Below are 13,794 nucleotides of genomic sequence, written 5' to 3' on the forward strand. Positions count from 1 at the left end.
TCCCGGGAGTTGTATGGGTCAGGTCGATGGGTCACGCCGTTCGAGGTTCCAGGGGCGCAACCTCCGATACCGAATTAGTAAGCTTAGCCATGGGGTCGCATCGTTCCCGGCCAAGTAATGACTTCAGGTTGGTATTGGATAGACTCCTCGCTCTGCGCCACTGCTACAAAGGCGCATCAGGTCCTCTCCCGATGTATCCCTACAATAATACGTATAGTTATCTTTTGGTGGCTCACCTGTCATGATTCATGCCTGCAGGTCAGGCACCTAGAAAGGCTGATCTGCGTGAGCCAGAACCAATCTAGAAAACCCACGACGCAGATAAAATCCTGGCTGTGGTGCGTCCGGACGCTGTGATTGATCAGTGCGAGCCCTTGCTCTAATAGATGACGTTGGAGAAAGATCTTCAATACTAGCGGCCGGGGCACAACGGAAGTCAAAGCGCATCAGGGGCTGCCTGACAAGATTCTTCTGCACGCCAGTAGTAGATCGACTTCCCAGGGCCCCTGAGCAGGGATGCACCTCATCTGGACTACCAGCTGACTAGGCTTGGGTTGGTACTACTCCGTCGTAGAGGCGCCACTCGTTCCACTTCTCGGACCATGGAATCGGTTCTTCATCCTAGCTGGCGGTTTGTCATGTCCTCTTGGGACTCCTAGTGACAGACTGTGTTCTCGGTGCAGCCAGGTTTGTCTAGTCGCCGACCTGGAGGCAGCATCGCATGAGATAGCATGCCAGTCGCTGTTATCATGCAAAAATGTCTTTGTCGGGGGCAATCTGGAAGGTTCCGGTTGTTGTCTTACTCGCGCCAACGAAAGGAAGCAAGATGGGGGAAAGATGACCTAGCAAATGCCGAGGCACACCAGCAACTTTTGCAAACTCATCATGAATCGACTATCATCTATGAGACAATCGATAGCATCGCCCCTCTTGGGTGATCCCCGACACTAGTATCAGGGTCTTTTTGCTGGTGTCGGGATTTCATGAACCGAGGGCCAGTGCTTCGTTTTGTGCAAATCCTTGCCCCAGTCCAATGTGTTGGGCCGATTTGAAGAGCAAGGGTCTCGGGTACTGACTCGTGTTGGGTTCTGGGTCCATCGGCGACGAGAACTACTGACTAAACAGCCGAGACCCATCGGAGGCGTTCTTCAATTCTACTACGTATGGGCCCTTCACATAGGAGGTAGCCCAATGTCAAGGTGGCATCATCATTAAACGTCCGTCTGGCTTGACTGAAGCCTCATCGTTCAGTAGAAGAACGGTAGAATACGTGGCGCTTCACTTCCCTCCCTGTTGGCTAACTGACTCGACAGCCCACGGAGAGCACATGGGAGTCAGTTGTCTTGATGCACATCAATGCCGCACGGAGAAAAACAAGGCCTGAAGATGGGGCCGATCGCAGCCAGAGTGGCTAGCTTAGTTCCAGTCTCCAGACCGACCCCGAGCTTTACGAGATCTGGGTCAAGACATGAGATTTTAGCGCCTGCATTCCCCACATATTCATGACTCGGCACTCATTACACCGACGCGTCATGGAAGCCATTGGGCTGCAGGCTACCGGGGTCGGCGAGAGTTTGGCCACTCAACTGGAAACTCTTCCTCGACAGAGAACCCGGTGATTTTCCTGGTGGAGCCGACCAGCAGGATGGTTTCTTATCGCGGGGATCGGTACCACACTGCGGCTCTCCTGCCATCGCTTCCCTTGACTTGAGAATGCCCGACGGCGCCTAAAGAAGGACTCGCTGTCTTTCTCAAGTGAGATCTCTTCATGTCCACGCTGCTGTCTACCACATGATACAGTACTCGAGACCGAAACCGGCTCCAGGAGACCAAGGCAGCCAGCATAGACCATCAGGGGCAATTTCAAATAGACTTTTAGTGGTGCACTCACCCTCACCGTAGCCCAAGCCCCTCAGAGTCCGGCCCGGCCCCTAGCCTCTTCAGTTCTGTTGGCCGTCTTGGTCCCAAGCCACTTGTGGGTTAGAGCCTTCACGGGTTTCTCGGCACGGGGATGCTCTCTTCCAATAGGGATCGGCAGTTTAGCAAAGCGACTGAATCAAACTGCCCAGACTGCCGGATTTAGCATCGAGGTGGCCAACCCTCTTTAATGGAACACGTCGTCCGTCCCGAATTGCTTTTTTCCGTCCACCGATTCACATTCCTTCAACTCTTCTTCTTTCTTCACCGTCGGCGGAAAGGCCCGAAACTGTTGGCAACATGACTGGCTTCATGGTCCCGGACAACTATGTACCAGACCTGCCAAATGATACCGACATGAACATTGCGTCCATCGCGTGGGGCCTATCACTCGGTATCACCGTCTTTAACGTTTCCAAGGCGGCCAAGCAGACGAAATCCGCTTGGCATAGGAGGAAGAGAATCACGGCCTATGTCGCCCTGGTCTGGGTTGAGATCATCTCGAGCTTCCTATTGGGTGTTATGTGCTGGTTCTATCTTCGGAATAAGATCGAGCCGAGTTTACAGTTCTTCTTTTTCATCAGTAAGGACGCTCAGGGCGGGGTTTCCGGATTTGACAAGCTGACTCTTTGCCATAGTCGTGTGGTGGTCGACACAGGTTCAATGCTTGATCCAGATCATCATCAATCGGGTTTCCTTGTTGATGGTTGTTCGATCAAACGGTACCAAGCTCAAATGGATCTGTTTCCTCATCCTTCTTGCTGTCAACATCAGCGTCTTTTGCATTTGGGTCCCGGCCCGTCTCCAGATCAGCGAGAAATACATCCACCTCAACGAGATTTGGGACCGTTGCGAGAAAGTCATCTTTGCTCTTATGGATGCTGCTCTCAACTTTTACTTCATCTACGTCGTCAAGCAGAGGCTCGTCGCGAATGGCCTCCAAAAGTATACCCGCCTTTATCAAATGAACTTGTTCTTGGTTGCCATTTCGATCGCCCTGGACGTAAGTATACCTGGTTCTACTTATGGCCATGTTTGTTAACCTGATACAGATCCTTTTGATTTGCATGATGTCGCTGCCAAACAGTTTCGTGTATGTTCTACTAGACACGCCCACTTTTGTATCTCACTAACCCATTGCAGGTACATTCAATTCCACCCCCTCGTCTACCTCCTCAAGCTACACATCGAGATGAACATGGCCGACCTGATCGGAAAGGTCGTCCGAGCCAGCAACAACCAGGACCACGACTACAGCTCTCGATCGAGGACCAATGGCACATCTCGCCAACACCCCAGCCGCTTCGGCCACACACTGGCCAGCACTCACCACCGAACCCACATCGAGCTCGGCGAAGAGGATGAATACGAACTTAAGGAGCGAGAGAAGATAGAGGGTATTAAGAAGACGGTTGTGACGCAAGTGACTCGCACCGGCCCCAGCGAGAATGACGATGATTCTCACGAGGAAATCGACGACAGAGAGATCAGCGAGAGCAGTTCAACGAAGCAATTACATCAGCGCCAATACAGTGTCGAATAGAGATACCATCATAAACGTCAGGCATAGTAAAGAGAAGGGGAGAAAGAAAGAAAGTACATAGAAATATAACCATAATGTATAATGAAATAGATGCCAGTTGGTACATCTACCGACGTCTACTATCCCTTGCTACCCGAAACATGGAGTTGAGACCCTGATGTATTGGTTTAGCCTTTTGGTCAAACAGGAGGCCGATGGGCACTTGCCTGATGCATTCGTGAGACTCTTGTCTGGGTAGTCCTTTTCCCTGTCGTTAGCAGGGGCATCACAAGCATTTTTTGCCGCTTCCGCGAGTCAGGATCACAAACAGAGTCTGTAACAGCCCTCACAGAATGTTGCAGGTCTCACGGTCGTCTCAAAGATGAACGATCGGACAGTCGGCCCCCAGTCAGAGTAATATAGGGTGGCAGTTCATGGAGACTCCGAGTGATGGAACGAGGAAAACTTTGTCAATATAGAAGCAGGTCATGGTACTAGACAATGCATGATATTCTTCTTTTCTCTTTACCGTAAGCGATGGCCAGTAACACGCCTGTTCTGGCAAAAGCACGATAGGAGGCTTAGCATGTGAGATGGCGACCGAGTTGATGACGCTATGGATGCACATGTGCAATGCACTTTGAGTACATTATGGAATATCTCAATATGGCCCCATTTCCCCCCTTAAGACGGATGGATACTGTAACCTTTTCCACTTCATAATAGGTAGTTCGTGGCCAATCTCAAACAGACCGCAGCATGTGTATCTCTAGGGTAGGTAGGAAGAGATGAATAGGGAAACGCCCTCCAAAAAAACATGGGAATAAAGATGAGGCGCAGCCACTAGGTCCAGCGTACGATTTGTCATGCCTTTGCCAAGAAGCAAGTCTAAGCCACTGCGTCGTAAAGCGACAAAATTTCTCAGCGCTTTTTATGAGTGGCTGATGCACCCAAGAACACAGTCAGCTGTAAGGCTGGGGTTCCGGAGCAAATACGCTCCAATACGCTTTGAATACGCCCTTCAATGCCTTGCGACCGGTATTTGTCAACTTTTGCATGTCATGATTGGCCGAAGCTGTCAGCCGCAGCATGCCAAGTACGCTCATTCAATACCTTCGAGGCTGTGAAACGCTGGCTCTTAGTGAATGAAGAATGGGAGATCCCGACGTAGTGCCTCATGTGTGGCATGGCCTTCTTTGAGGGCAATATAAGTACATCGCCTTTCCTAAACAACTTCAATTCTACGCACTCCTGTTTAGCAAGCAACTCAAGTTGGCACTTAGTTCATCTTTACTACACTTCATCAAGATATCTTGCATCTTAAATACACCATACATACAAACATGGGCTTCTTCAAGGCGGCAGATATTCGTCACGAATGCGACAAGGCGGCTCAGATACTTAAGTCTTTTGTTGGTATGTTTTCAGTAGCACTTGATATTGTTCAATGCTGCAACGACTGACAACTCGATAGAAAAGTCCAAGATTCCTTCGGAAGTCATCGCAGGCGCCCAGGGGCTGGCAATCTTTACCGGCTTCCGTGCTGGCATGTACCTTGCAGGCGCTGGCGGTTCGGGAATCGTCGTCGCTCGCCTTCCTGATGGAACCTGGTCACCGCCTTCTGCCTTCTCGGTGCGGAGTGGTAGCATCGGCCTTGTTTATGGCCTAGATGTTTACGACTGTGTGTGCGTGCTCAACACACAAGCTGCCGTGGACGCGTACAAGACGTCCGAAATGAGCCTCGGCGGCGCCGTCGCCCTGGCAGCCGGACCAATTGGTGGTACCGCCAATGTGAAGGAGGTCAAGCCAGTCTGGACATACACCAAATCTAGGGGTCTTTACGGTGGCTTGACTGTGGATGGGACAATCATCAAGGAGAGGCGTGACGCTAACGCTGATTTCTACGGGTCCAACGTTTCTTCCAAGCAGATTCTTGAGGGCGACGCCGAAATCGTTCATGGATCCCACGATTGGCGTGCTGGAGCGAAACAGCTCATCGAGGTTCTGAAAACCGCCGAAGGAAAGCAGGGAGATGCCAAGATTCTTCAAGAAATCAGCGACCAGCCCACTCCTGGTGATCTGAGGGAGTAATACAGGTGAAGAAAGAGAATGGTGGCCGTATGGAGAGTCGGAGAGTCATTCGAGCTGAGATGTTAGAGTGCTAGGAGTTTAATACTGTCGACGAGGTGAAGGATGTGTGGGAGACTTGGATGTTTATGTGTCACTTCTGCTGGTTTATAGAGTTTCCGTTAATATTTCGAGACATTTCAGACCTGAGATTTGCAGAAGTGCTACCCAAGTGATCTCTTTACTGAAAAATACTGCGCTCCCTTCGGGCCTTCGGGCCCCAGGCAAGAGACGAGACGACAAACACGTCCCTGTCAATGCAACCTCAAGCGACATCCGAGACTTGGCCGAGGACCGTCCCTAAGTTGCTGAGGTGCATTGCATATTTGCGCGAAATGCTGAGCATGACTTCAGAATTAGAACAGGACACGGGGCCTATCCATGTCGAAATTCTTCTTGACACATCCATTCTGCACTTCATGGACACGAGCAACGGCTTACGATGGCCGCAATGACACCGTAGTACGTAGTTGGTTTGCGGCCCGCTGCGGCCCGCTGCGGCATCGTCAAATGGATACCCAGCCCAGACCTCCAAGACACCACGCTGCGGGCCGCACGAAACATCCCGCTTTAGGACCCTGTAATCTCTCACTGAGGCTCAACAACTATCTTCTCGGGCTTTTCTCGCCATCATCATCCCTGACAACTTTACAACTTGCTCTTTCCATTGGTCCAGGCTCTGTCTCAGCATGTTCTTCATCCTGCAATGCGGTTACGTTTTAGTCACAGATTGATCATGAGAACATGCTGTCTGAACCCGCTCAGCCGCCATGGTTCATGATCGGAGCTGCCCGGAAGACGCGGGCTTCTGGAGAGAGTGTACGCCCGGAATGGGGCGAGGAGATGAAAAAGCAGCTTTGAACTACGTTGCAGGTATGGGAAGAGTGGTATAAATATCCCCCATCTCCCTCTCGAATTGCTATCTTCCATCTCACAGACAGACAAACGCAACAAACAAAGCCCTTCATCATTCGCCAAACTACACTTTCAATTGCCAACATGCCCATCACAAAGTACAAGGCGGCCGCTGTCACCTCCGAGCCAGGCGTATGAATACTCAGAACATGATGGGAAACTTTTACTAATGAAGCCAGTGGTTCGATCTCGAGGCCGGCGTTGTCAAGACAATCGACTTCATCAATGAGGCTGGACAGGCGGGATGCAAGCTGGTTGCCTTCCCCGAAGTCTGTAAGTGCACTCCTGATCTCGGAATCTGGGTAACAGATTCATCTAACGACCATTGTATAGGGATCCCCGGATATCCTTACTGGATGTGGAAGGTGACATACCTTCAGTCACTGCCGATGCTCAAGAAGTATCGTGAGAACTCGCTTACAGTTGACTCGGAAGAGATGCGCAGGATCCGTCGCGCTGCTCGCGACAACCAGATCTATGTGTCCCTTGGATTCTCCGAGATTGATCATGCTACGCTGTACCTAGCTCAGGTATTGATCGGACCGGATGGATCTGTCGTGAACCATCGCCGCAAGATCAAGCCCACTCACGTGGAGAAGCTGGTGTACGGCGATGGTCCCGGTGACACCTTCATGTCTGTGTCGGAAACCGATATTGGCCGTGTGGGTCAGCTCAACTGTTGGGAGAACATGAACCCGTTCCTCAAGGCGCTCAATGTGTCTTGCGGAGAGCAGGTTCACATAGCTGCCTGGCCCGTCTACCCAGGTCGCGAGCGCCAGGTGGCGCCAGACCCAGCAACCAACTACGCCGATCCAGCCTCGGACCTGGTAACCCCCGAGTATGCCATCGAGACTGGCGCATGGACTCTTGCACCCTTCCAGCGTCTTTCTGTTGAAGGGCTCAAGAAGAACACCCCCGAGGGAGTCGAGCCTGAAACCGACCCATCTGTCTACAATGGTCACGCGCGTATCTACAGACCCGATGGAAGCCTGGTCGTCAAGCCAGACAAGGATTTCGATGGCTTGCTCTTCGTCGACATTGATCTCAACGAAACCCATCTGACAAAGGTCCTGGCCGACTTTGCCGGGCACTACATGCGCCCAGATCTCATTCGGTTGCTGGTTGACACTCGTCGCAAGGAGCTCATCACCGAGGCTGACCCTGTTGGTACAATTGCCACTTACACCACTCGGCACCGTCTGGGACTAGACAAGCCCCTCGATGGGGAGAAGAAGGAGAAGGAGGCCACCAAGGAAGGGACTCAGAAGCAGAAGAGCTCTGATGTGCTCTAAGCCAGATAGCTTGGATTACAACTGTGTAGAATAGCTGTGATCCTACTTCTCCCCTCTTCAATTAAACATGTGCTTGGCTTTGGCTCTGTGTTGGTCTACTATTGCATCTATTAATGGCGATCCTTGGGTTGATTAGTATCCTCTGGTTGATTGGTAGTGTAAGCATCGCTTAGCAGGGACAAGTTAGATTAACTCAGCCGCTTATCTTGCCATATAGACATATAGATGTTGGGAACATAGAAAAGAACGCTGTTCAACCCAATTCTCTCAGTAAACCTCATGACGCCCAACACTGTAGCGGGGGTCTCTGCTGACATGCCTGACTCATCTCTCATCTCTCCAGTCCAGGCCTGTGATGGGTAAAGGAGGAACTAACTGCATCCGGTATTTTGCAGCATTCAGCTTTAATAGCGGAATATGTCAATGACTGTGGCATTTGTTATTGTGGCTGATGGCTTCTTTTGGGAAGTGGGCCCAGTATCAATAATTGGCGTCTTGAGTGTGTTGGGGTTGTTCTGATTTCGAGGACGTGCTTTGCGAATAAGTATTAAGAACGTAACGGCATAACGGCATTACGATTAACTGAGAATTGGGGCAGACGTGGCAAACAATCGTTCTCTCGTAACCAACTATGAGGTAACGAGGTCCGCCTGTTGGAATCATCCACTTTATATGCAGTGGCAGGATTTATTTGCTGTACTACCCTTGAACATGAAAAAAACCTAGATCAACTATGTGTTTCGTTCGGTTGGTAACTTCCCATTCCTATGTAGAGGAATATCCTTTGACTCGTAATGATTTGACCTCGGCTGTGCGTTGGGGGCGTGAAGGTGTGTGAGCTCCCAATAAAAAGACCTAGCCGGAAATATTAGGTGCTTAAGAAGGAAAAGAAAAGTGTCGTAGATGCAAATTGATCCTCCCGTCCTGGTCTAATAACGACAACTCTACTCTAGATCGAGTCCACTGACAGGGTGATTAAGAGCTGAAGAGTGAGTGGGCAAAGGCCAATTTCACCTGGCATGAACTTCGAAGATAACCGTCTAACAATTCCGTGCTGCATGCTTGCTAGGACGCATCTGGCAAGATGCGTACTCTCCTTACTCTGGACCCAGCATAATGGTTGTCCTCCTCTTTGAACAAGGCTACGTGTTATGTTGAAATGATGCCGGCGGGAATAGATGCCCGTCAATTCTGTAAGTTCCACTTTGAAAATAGTTCAAGGGTATTTGCAACAGGACAAATCATCAGGCAGACGAACAACAAAAAGTCCCAGGACTAGGCCCTCAGCCTTTCAGGATGACCTGGCTCTGGAAAGCTCCTGTTGCATCCCATGGGAGGTTTACACTGGACCACGCTTGTGCCCAGATAACGGCGAGGCCACGATATAGTCGGGTGGTATGAGATTGGACTGGAACCACAAATAGATCAATTCTCCTTGTTTCATGGAATGATTCCGAGTGTTCGCCAACTCTCTTTGTTACGATTTTGAAGAGGAGAAATCTGACTAGGTCAGAATTGTTATTGGCGCCATTCGCAATCTTGGCTAGACGTTATTCAAGAAAGGCTTGAAAGAAAAAAAGAAAAAAAAAGACACGGTTGTACTCCTATACTTAGGCTATTCAAGTAATCCTAAATGGTGAGGCTCAGTGCAATTGGGCGACTACCAACAAGACAAACATCTGTGAATTTCAACAAGCTGTAAAACAAAAAAAAGCTGGTTCGCCATCCTTCGACTCCATTGTCGTATCAAGCGTTTTGCTGCCAACACGGTGACCTCAAAATGAGTTGCTGGAAGTTCCAACAGTGGAGCGGTCTCGCTAGACAAGCCATAATCGAACCATTTGGGTTGCTAATGATAATGACAACCCTCTTTGCAGAAGTGAGCATCAACCCAGGCAACGAAGAAAACTTTTACCAAAATATTGCAGTAATAATCTTGTCGATGGGGGCGACCTTTGATGTAACAGCGGTGGCGCCGGCGACGAGACCAAAAGAGGACAAGGGTGGGAAAAATAGGGACTCACATATAGCACTAGTGGGTGGCAAAAGGGCTGGAACGCTCTGGGCCTTCATTCAAGGGTCCTCATTCTCATGCGAGGCTCATGCGAGGTAGGCTGACGGCTGGGGAAGAAACGATGCGCCGCAGAATTTGACGGAACATTAGAAACTGCAAGTCCAATTCTCTGTCACTCGAGCAAGGGGTTGCTGTTGTTCCCATTGGCGTGATTAGCTAGCATCTTTCATACGGCTATCCCGAGCTGACTGCGGAAATTGCGCCCTCGGTCATCGTCTACCTCCTGGACTCGCGAAAGCCAGCAAGGATAGAGCAGCATCTATCAAGCTGTCCTTCTTGAGTGTGATACCGCGGTGTATAAGGTCTTCGTATTTCCCCCAATAAAGCCAGCCTCCCTAGACTCCCATTCACACGATTACACTCCTCACCACTTTCTTTCTTATCTCGCTCCTCAACTTGTTTTCTTTGAAATTCTTTCAAAACTTATAGGGAAAATTCCCTCGATTTCCAACAGTCAGCCCAAACCGTCTCGTCCTTGGGATAAACGGCTTAAACATGACACGCCGGTCCTACACCCATTATGGCGTGCGAATTGGCCGCCAGATTGGCGTATTTACCGATTGGAGCGATTGTGCTGCGCAAGTCTCCGGATACTCTGGCCAGTGCTGTAAGTATTCGATGTCAGCTAGTTAGGGTGGACAAGAGTTCCAGTTTCTAGAACCCTGACAGCTAACCACTTGACTTTAGACCGCGGCTTTTACTCCTATCGAGAAGCGTTCAACTTTGCCTACGGCGAGCATGAAGCTCCAGCGCAGTTTGCGGTTGGGTACATGTCTGAAGCTGCCGCAACACCCGAGCCCGAGACTGTCACAGTACCCGAGCCTGAGACTGTAACTACACCCGAGCCCAAGACTGTCACTACACCCGAGCCCGCAACTGTCTCGGCGTCTGAGCCTGCAACTGCGTCTCAACCTAGGACAGTGCTCGATGCTGAGCCTGGGCACCAGGAGCCGCCGCCAGCAAAGAAGGCCCGCCATAGTCAGGGAAAGGCCACTGAAACTATTTCTGATACTCAAGAAAACACCCTTGGCAGCAGCGACATAGTTGACGAAGCGGGCGAGTCGTCATCTAGTGCCACCGAGCCGTCCGAGACCGTCTACAACGATATAAGGCAGGCGAAAGAGCGACTGTTGGCTCTCATGGAGGGGGTGGAGCAGTGAAAATCATCCCAGTGTCCCCAGAGGAAATGGGAGGGATAGTTTGACTCTGTGAGTGTTACCAGAGTCCACTACTGAGGGTAGGAAGGCAGGTTGTGCGAGTTTGTAGGAGGGGCAACGCGGTGGATGTATTTTGTTCTTCAATGTCTGTCTTCTCTTATATCAAGGCCGTAAGCCTCTTTTAATCCCAGTGTTGCCGAAATGCCTAAGCCATAGCAGAGGGCCAGGCCTCCGCTTATCCCCATATTTATGGGGAACACAGATGCATTACATCTTATTGAAGGCGCCCTTCATGGGAGGCTGAAGCCGAGGGTCGGAGACTTTCTCAGGAAGCCTACGTGAATGAGAACAACTTTTTGCATCCTACCCCATGCGTATTACCCTTCTCCGTGGTCAATTCAAGGAGTTAGACGAAATCGAAGTACTCTCAACACTAATCTACCTACCCTGGTAAAACTTACCTACATGCGATCTTCCGGTTCAGTTAACCCACCGAGGGCCGGGCTTCAACTATAATAAAGAACACATTACTTACTTACATGCATCTTGGTTCCAATACATTCCACCTCACCTCCACAGACCGGCTGGTCTTCGGTGCTAACATCGCCCAAGTCCCAACATATTTCCCTGAAATCGATTACATGCCGCACTCCCTACACTGTTCCAGCTAGAGATCGTCATCTTCAGTCTGAATTTCGAAGTTGTCGGAGTACAGCCTCGCAATGTCTAGTGTAGGAGGCAATTCTAGCTTCCGAGGCTCGCGGTAGGCCCATTTCGTTTGCCATTGAAGATTATCGAGGTGTTTTGTCTCCTCTACCAGGTTTTCAAAGTTCCATGGATGACCCGGGTTGAAATCACTTCGAAGAAACGAAGTTTGGTTCAACAAGTGCCCGATGGCTTCCTCCAATCCCTCGTCTACCAAGACATACCTTTTTTGGCCTCGATTACGCACTACCAAGCCTCGGTTGATGCATGCGTTGTACGCCCTATACCAGGCGATGTCACGGTGGATGGCCTGCTGAAATACGTCGGTGCAAAAGTCGGCGTGCGGGCCTGCTTCCAAGATGAAGGTGAAGGACTCGGCGGGGATGCCCACACTGGTCACGGCGAGGGCGTCAACCAGCCACTCAGCCAACCTCGAAGGGAAAGACATGAGATCCACGCTCCTGCGGTCTTCAGTTCTGCCATCCTTCTCTGCTTGTAAGAACCGAGCCGCGTGTTGCGGGTCACCGAGCCTTCCCTCAATGCAACCCAGCACACTAACACGACGTACAACTTGAAGCCGTGGATTCTCCTTGAAGAAGGGTGCCAAGCCCTGAACATGAGTTGATGGGGTGCCCACAGACGGGTGGTCCTCGTATAACACCAAGTTCCGGATTTGTAGGCGCTGATTGGTTGGAAGACGCTGAAGAAAGCGAATGGCGGTAGCCGCAGCCGAAAACCGAATCTTTTCTCGGCAGTGGACACCCCTTGGTGTATGCAATTGGTTGTATACTCCAGGTGGATTGTACGCCCTCGAGGGCGAGTAGTACCAGGGCTCCAAGAGCTTCCAAGCGTCATCAGCCTTGAAGCGGCTCGTCGCCTTAGCTACTTCTGACTGCGAGGGAATAGCCCAGGGCTCAAACCTAAGATCCAGAAGCTCATGAGCCGGATAGGTACCAACCCATCCTGGAAGAGCCCCGTAGACCAATCTAGCGAATTCAGCGGGGTCCTTTTCCGCAAGGAGCCGTAGGCAGTAGGACATGGCTGCCTGAATCGCCCAAGAGCCTCCGACCCACTCCTGCCTCAGAGGATGCCCACTAGGACCATGGTCTATCGACCCGAGGCCATCATAACAATCGATCGAGGATGCCAGCGCCAGATGTTCATACCCAAACCGATAGCTTTGTGTATATCGCCCATGTCGCCATTCATAACCACCCTCGGAGGGGTCAGTCTTATCTTCCTCAGAGTCAGAGTCGGGGCCGAAAATGTCATCCCGATTTCCCTCGGAGTCGGGCTCCGAGTCAGACTCGGAGCCGGGCTCAGGCTCGGACTCGGACTCGGACTCGGAATCGGAGAAACTGTGCCATCTTCCAGTTTCATATTTGTGCAGACAGTGTTCGTGGTACCTTGACTCCTTTTGAATCTGTGGCGCAAGTGTCGGGAATTTTAGGGCAAGCTGGGAGTACATATCGGGAGTCATGAATCGAGCGAGGCGTACGACCAAATCCGCCTCGAGGAAGCTGTAGTAGGTCCAGGCGTAGTTGAAGCAGCCAGCTAGGCCCCTCCACTCCTCGCGGTAAAATGTCGAGAAGGTGATGGTGTTGATAGCGAGCGGCAAGTTCTTGGTGTCGTTGGCAACTGAGCGGCAGGTGTACATTAGAGAGAGGTCGATTGGGTTGTGATCGGCGGTGGTAAGCTTCTCGGAGTCGCCATTGAAGATGTATCCGCCATCGACCTTGAAGTAGTACTGGAAGATCCGAGCCCGTAGTTCGGGTGGAAGGGTGACGAGGTTCGCCATGGTGTTGATCTTCGCAGAGATGCTTGGCCTTCGTGCCAGTGGCTGGGTGGAACCTGGTGGGGGACAGGGGGTTTTATAGTTGAATGGGGCGCCCAAGATGGTGCTGCGGGCGGGGGGTATGAGTCATGGATGGAACTGTGGTTAAAACCTTGAACCAGAGGTCCAGAGGTCACACAGCATCACCAGCACAACGAGACAAGATGCATAAGAGAGCGCGATAAGTTTATGGGGTATCATAATTTATTATTCTATCACTTTATGCCACCCAAAATAGGGATCAAAGTATC

General features: G+C 50.9%; 5 protein-coding genes across 5 annotated transcripts; 4 read left to right on the forward strand and 1 right to left on the reverse strand.

Moving 5' to 3' along the window:
* Positions 1-2,217: 2,217 nt before the first annotated feature.
* Positions 2,218-3,460, forward strand: MRS44_012026 (uncharacterized protein; the record flags this gene model as incomplete). The annotated part of the gene is made up of 4 exons (XM_046272737.2): positions 2,218-2,500; positions 2,556-2,920; positions 2,970-3,010; positions 3,061-3,460. The coding sequence occupies 4 exons, from the start codon at positions 2,218-2,220 to the stop codon at positions 3,458-3,460; spliced, it is 1,089 nt and encodes a 362-aa protein (XP_046133527.1).
* A 1,322-nt stretch (positions 3,461-4,782) lies between these two features.
* On the forward strand, positions 4,783-5,530 carry MRS44_012027 (uncharacterized protein; the record flags this gene model as incomplete). The annotated part of the gene is made up of 2 exons (XM_046270903.2): positions 4,783-4,855; positions 4,914-5,530. 2 exons carry the CDS (start codon positions 4,783-4,785, stop codon positions 5,528-5,530), a joined length of 690 nt encoding a protein of 229 aa, XP_046133526.1.
* An 866-nt stretch (positions 5,531-6,396) lies between these two features.
* MRS44_012028 (uncharacterized protein) lies at positions 6,397-7,773 on the forward strand (the record flags this gene model as incomplete). Its single annotated transcript, XM_065618651.1, has 4 exons — positions 6,397-6,439; positions 6,504-6,613; positions 6,661-6,754; positions 6,815-7,773. 4 exons carry the CDS (start codon positions 6,397-6,399, stop codon positions 7,771-7,773), a joined length of 1,206 nt encoding a protein of 401 aa, XP_065474723.1.
* Positions 7,774-10,342: 2,569 nt separating this feature from the next.
* On the forward strand, positions 10,343-11,007 carry MRS44_012029 (uncharacterized protein; the record flags this gene model as incomplete). Its single annotated transcript, XM_046281177.2, has 2 exons — positions 10,343-10,454; positions 10,535-11,007. 2 exons carry the CDS (start codon positions 10,343-10,345, stop codon positions 11,005-11,007), a joined length of 585 nt encoding a protein of 194 aa, XP_046133524.2.
* A 664-nt stretch (positions 11,008-11,671) lies between these two features.
* MRS44_012030 (uncharacterized protein) lies at positions 11,672-13,507 on the reverse strand (the record flags this gene model as incomplete). The annotated part of the gene is made up of 1 exon (XM_046276246.2): positions 11,672-13,507. One exon carries the CDS (start codon positions 13,505-13,507, stop codon positions 11,672-11,674), a length of 1,836 nt encoding a protein of 611 aa, XP_046133523.1.
* Positions 13,508-13,794: the final 287 nt, after the last annotated feature.

The sequence above is a fragment of the Fusarium solani genome (assembly GCF_023522795.1).
Source record: "Fusarium solani strain SB1 chromosome Unknown bctg00000008, whole genome shotgun sequence".
Taxonomy (NCBI): Eukaryota; Fungi; Ascomycota; class Sordariomycetes; order Hypocreales; family Nectriaceae; genus Fusarium; species Fusarium solani.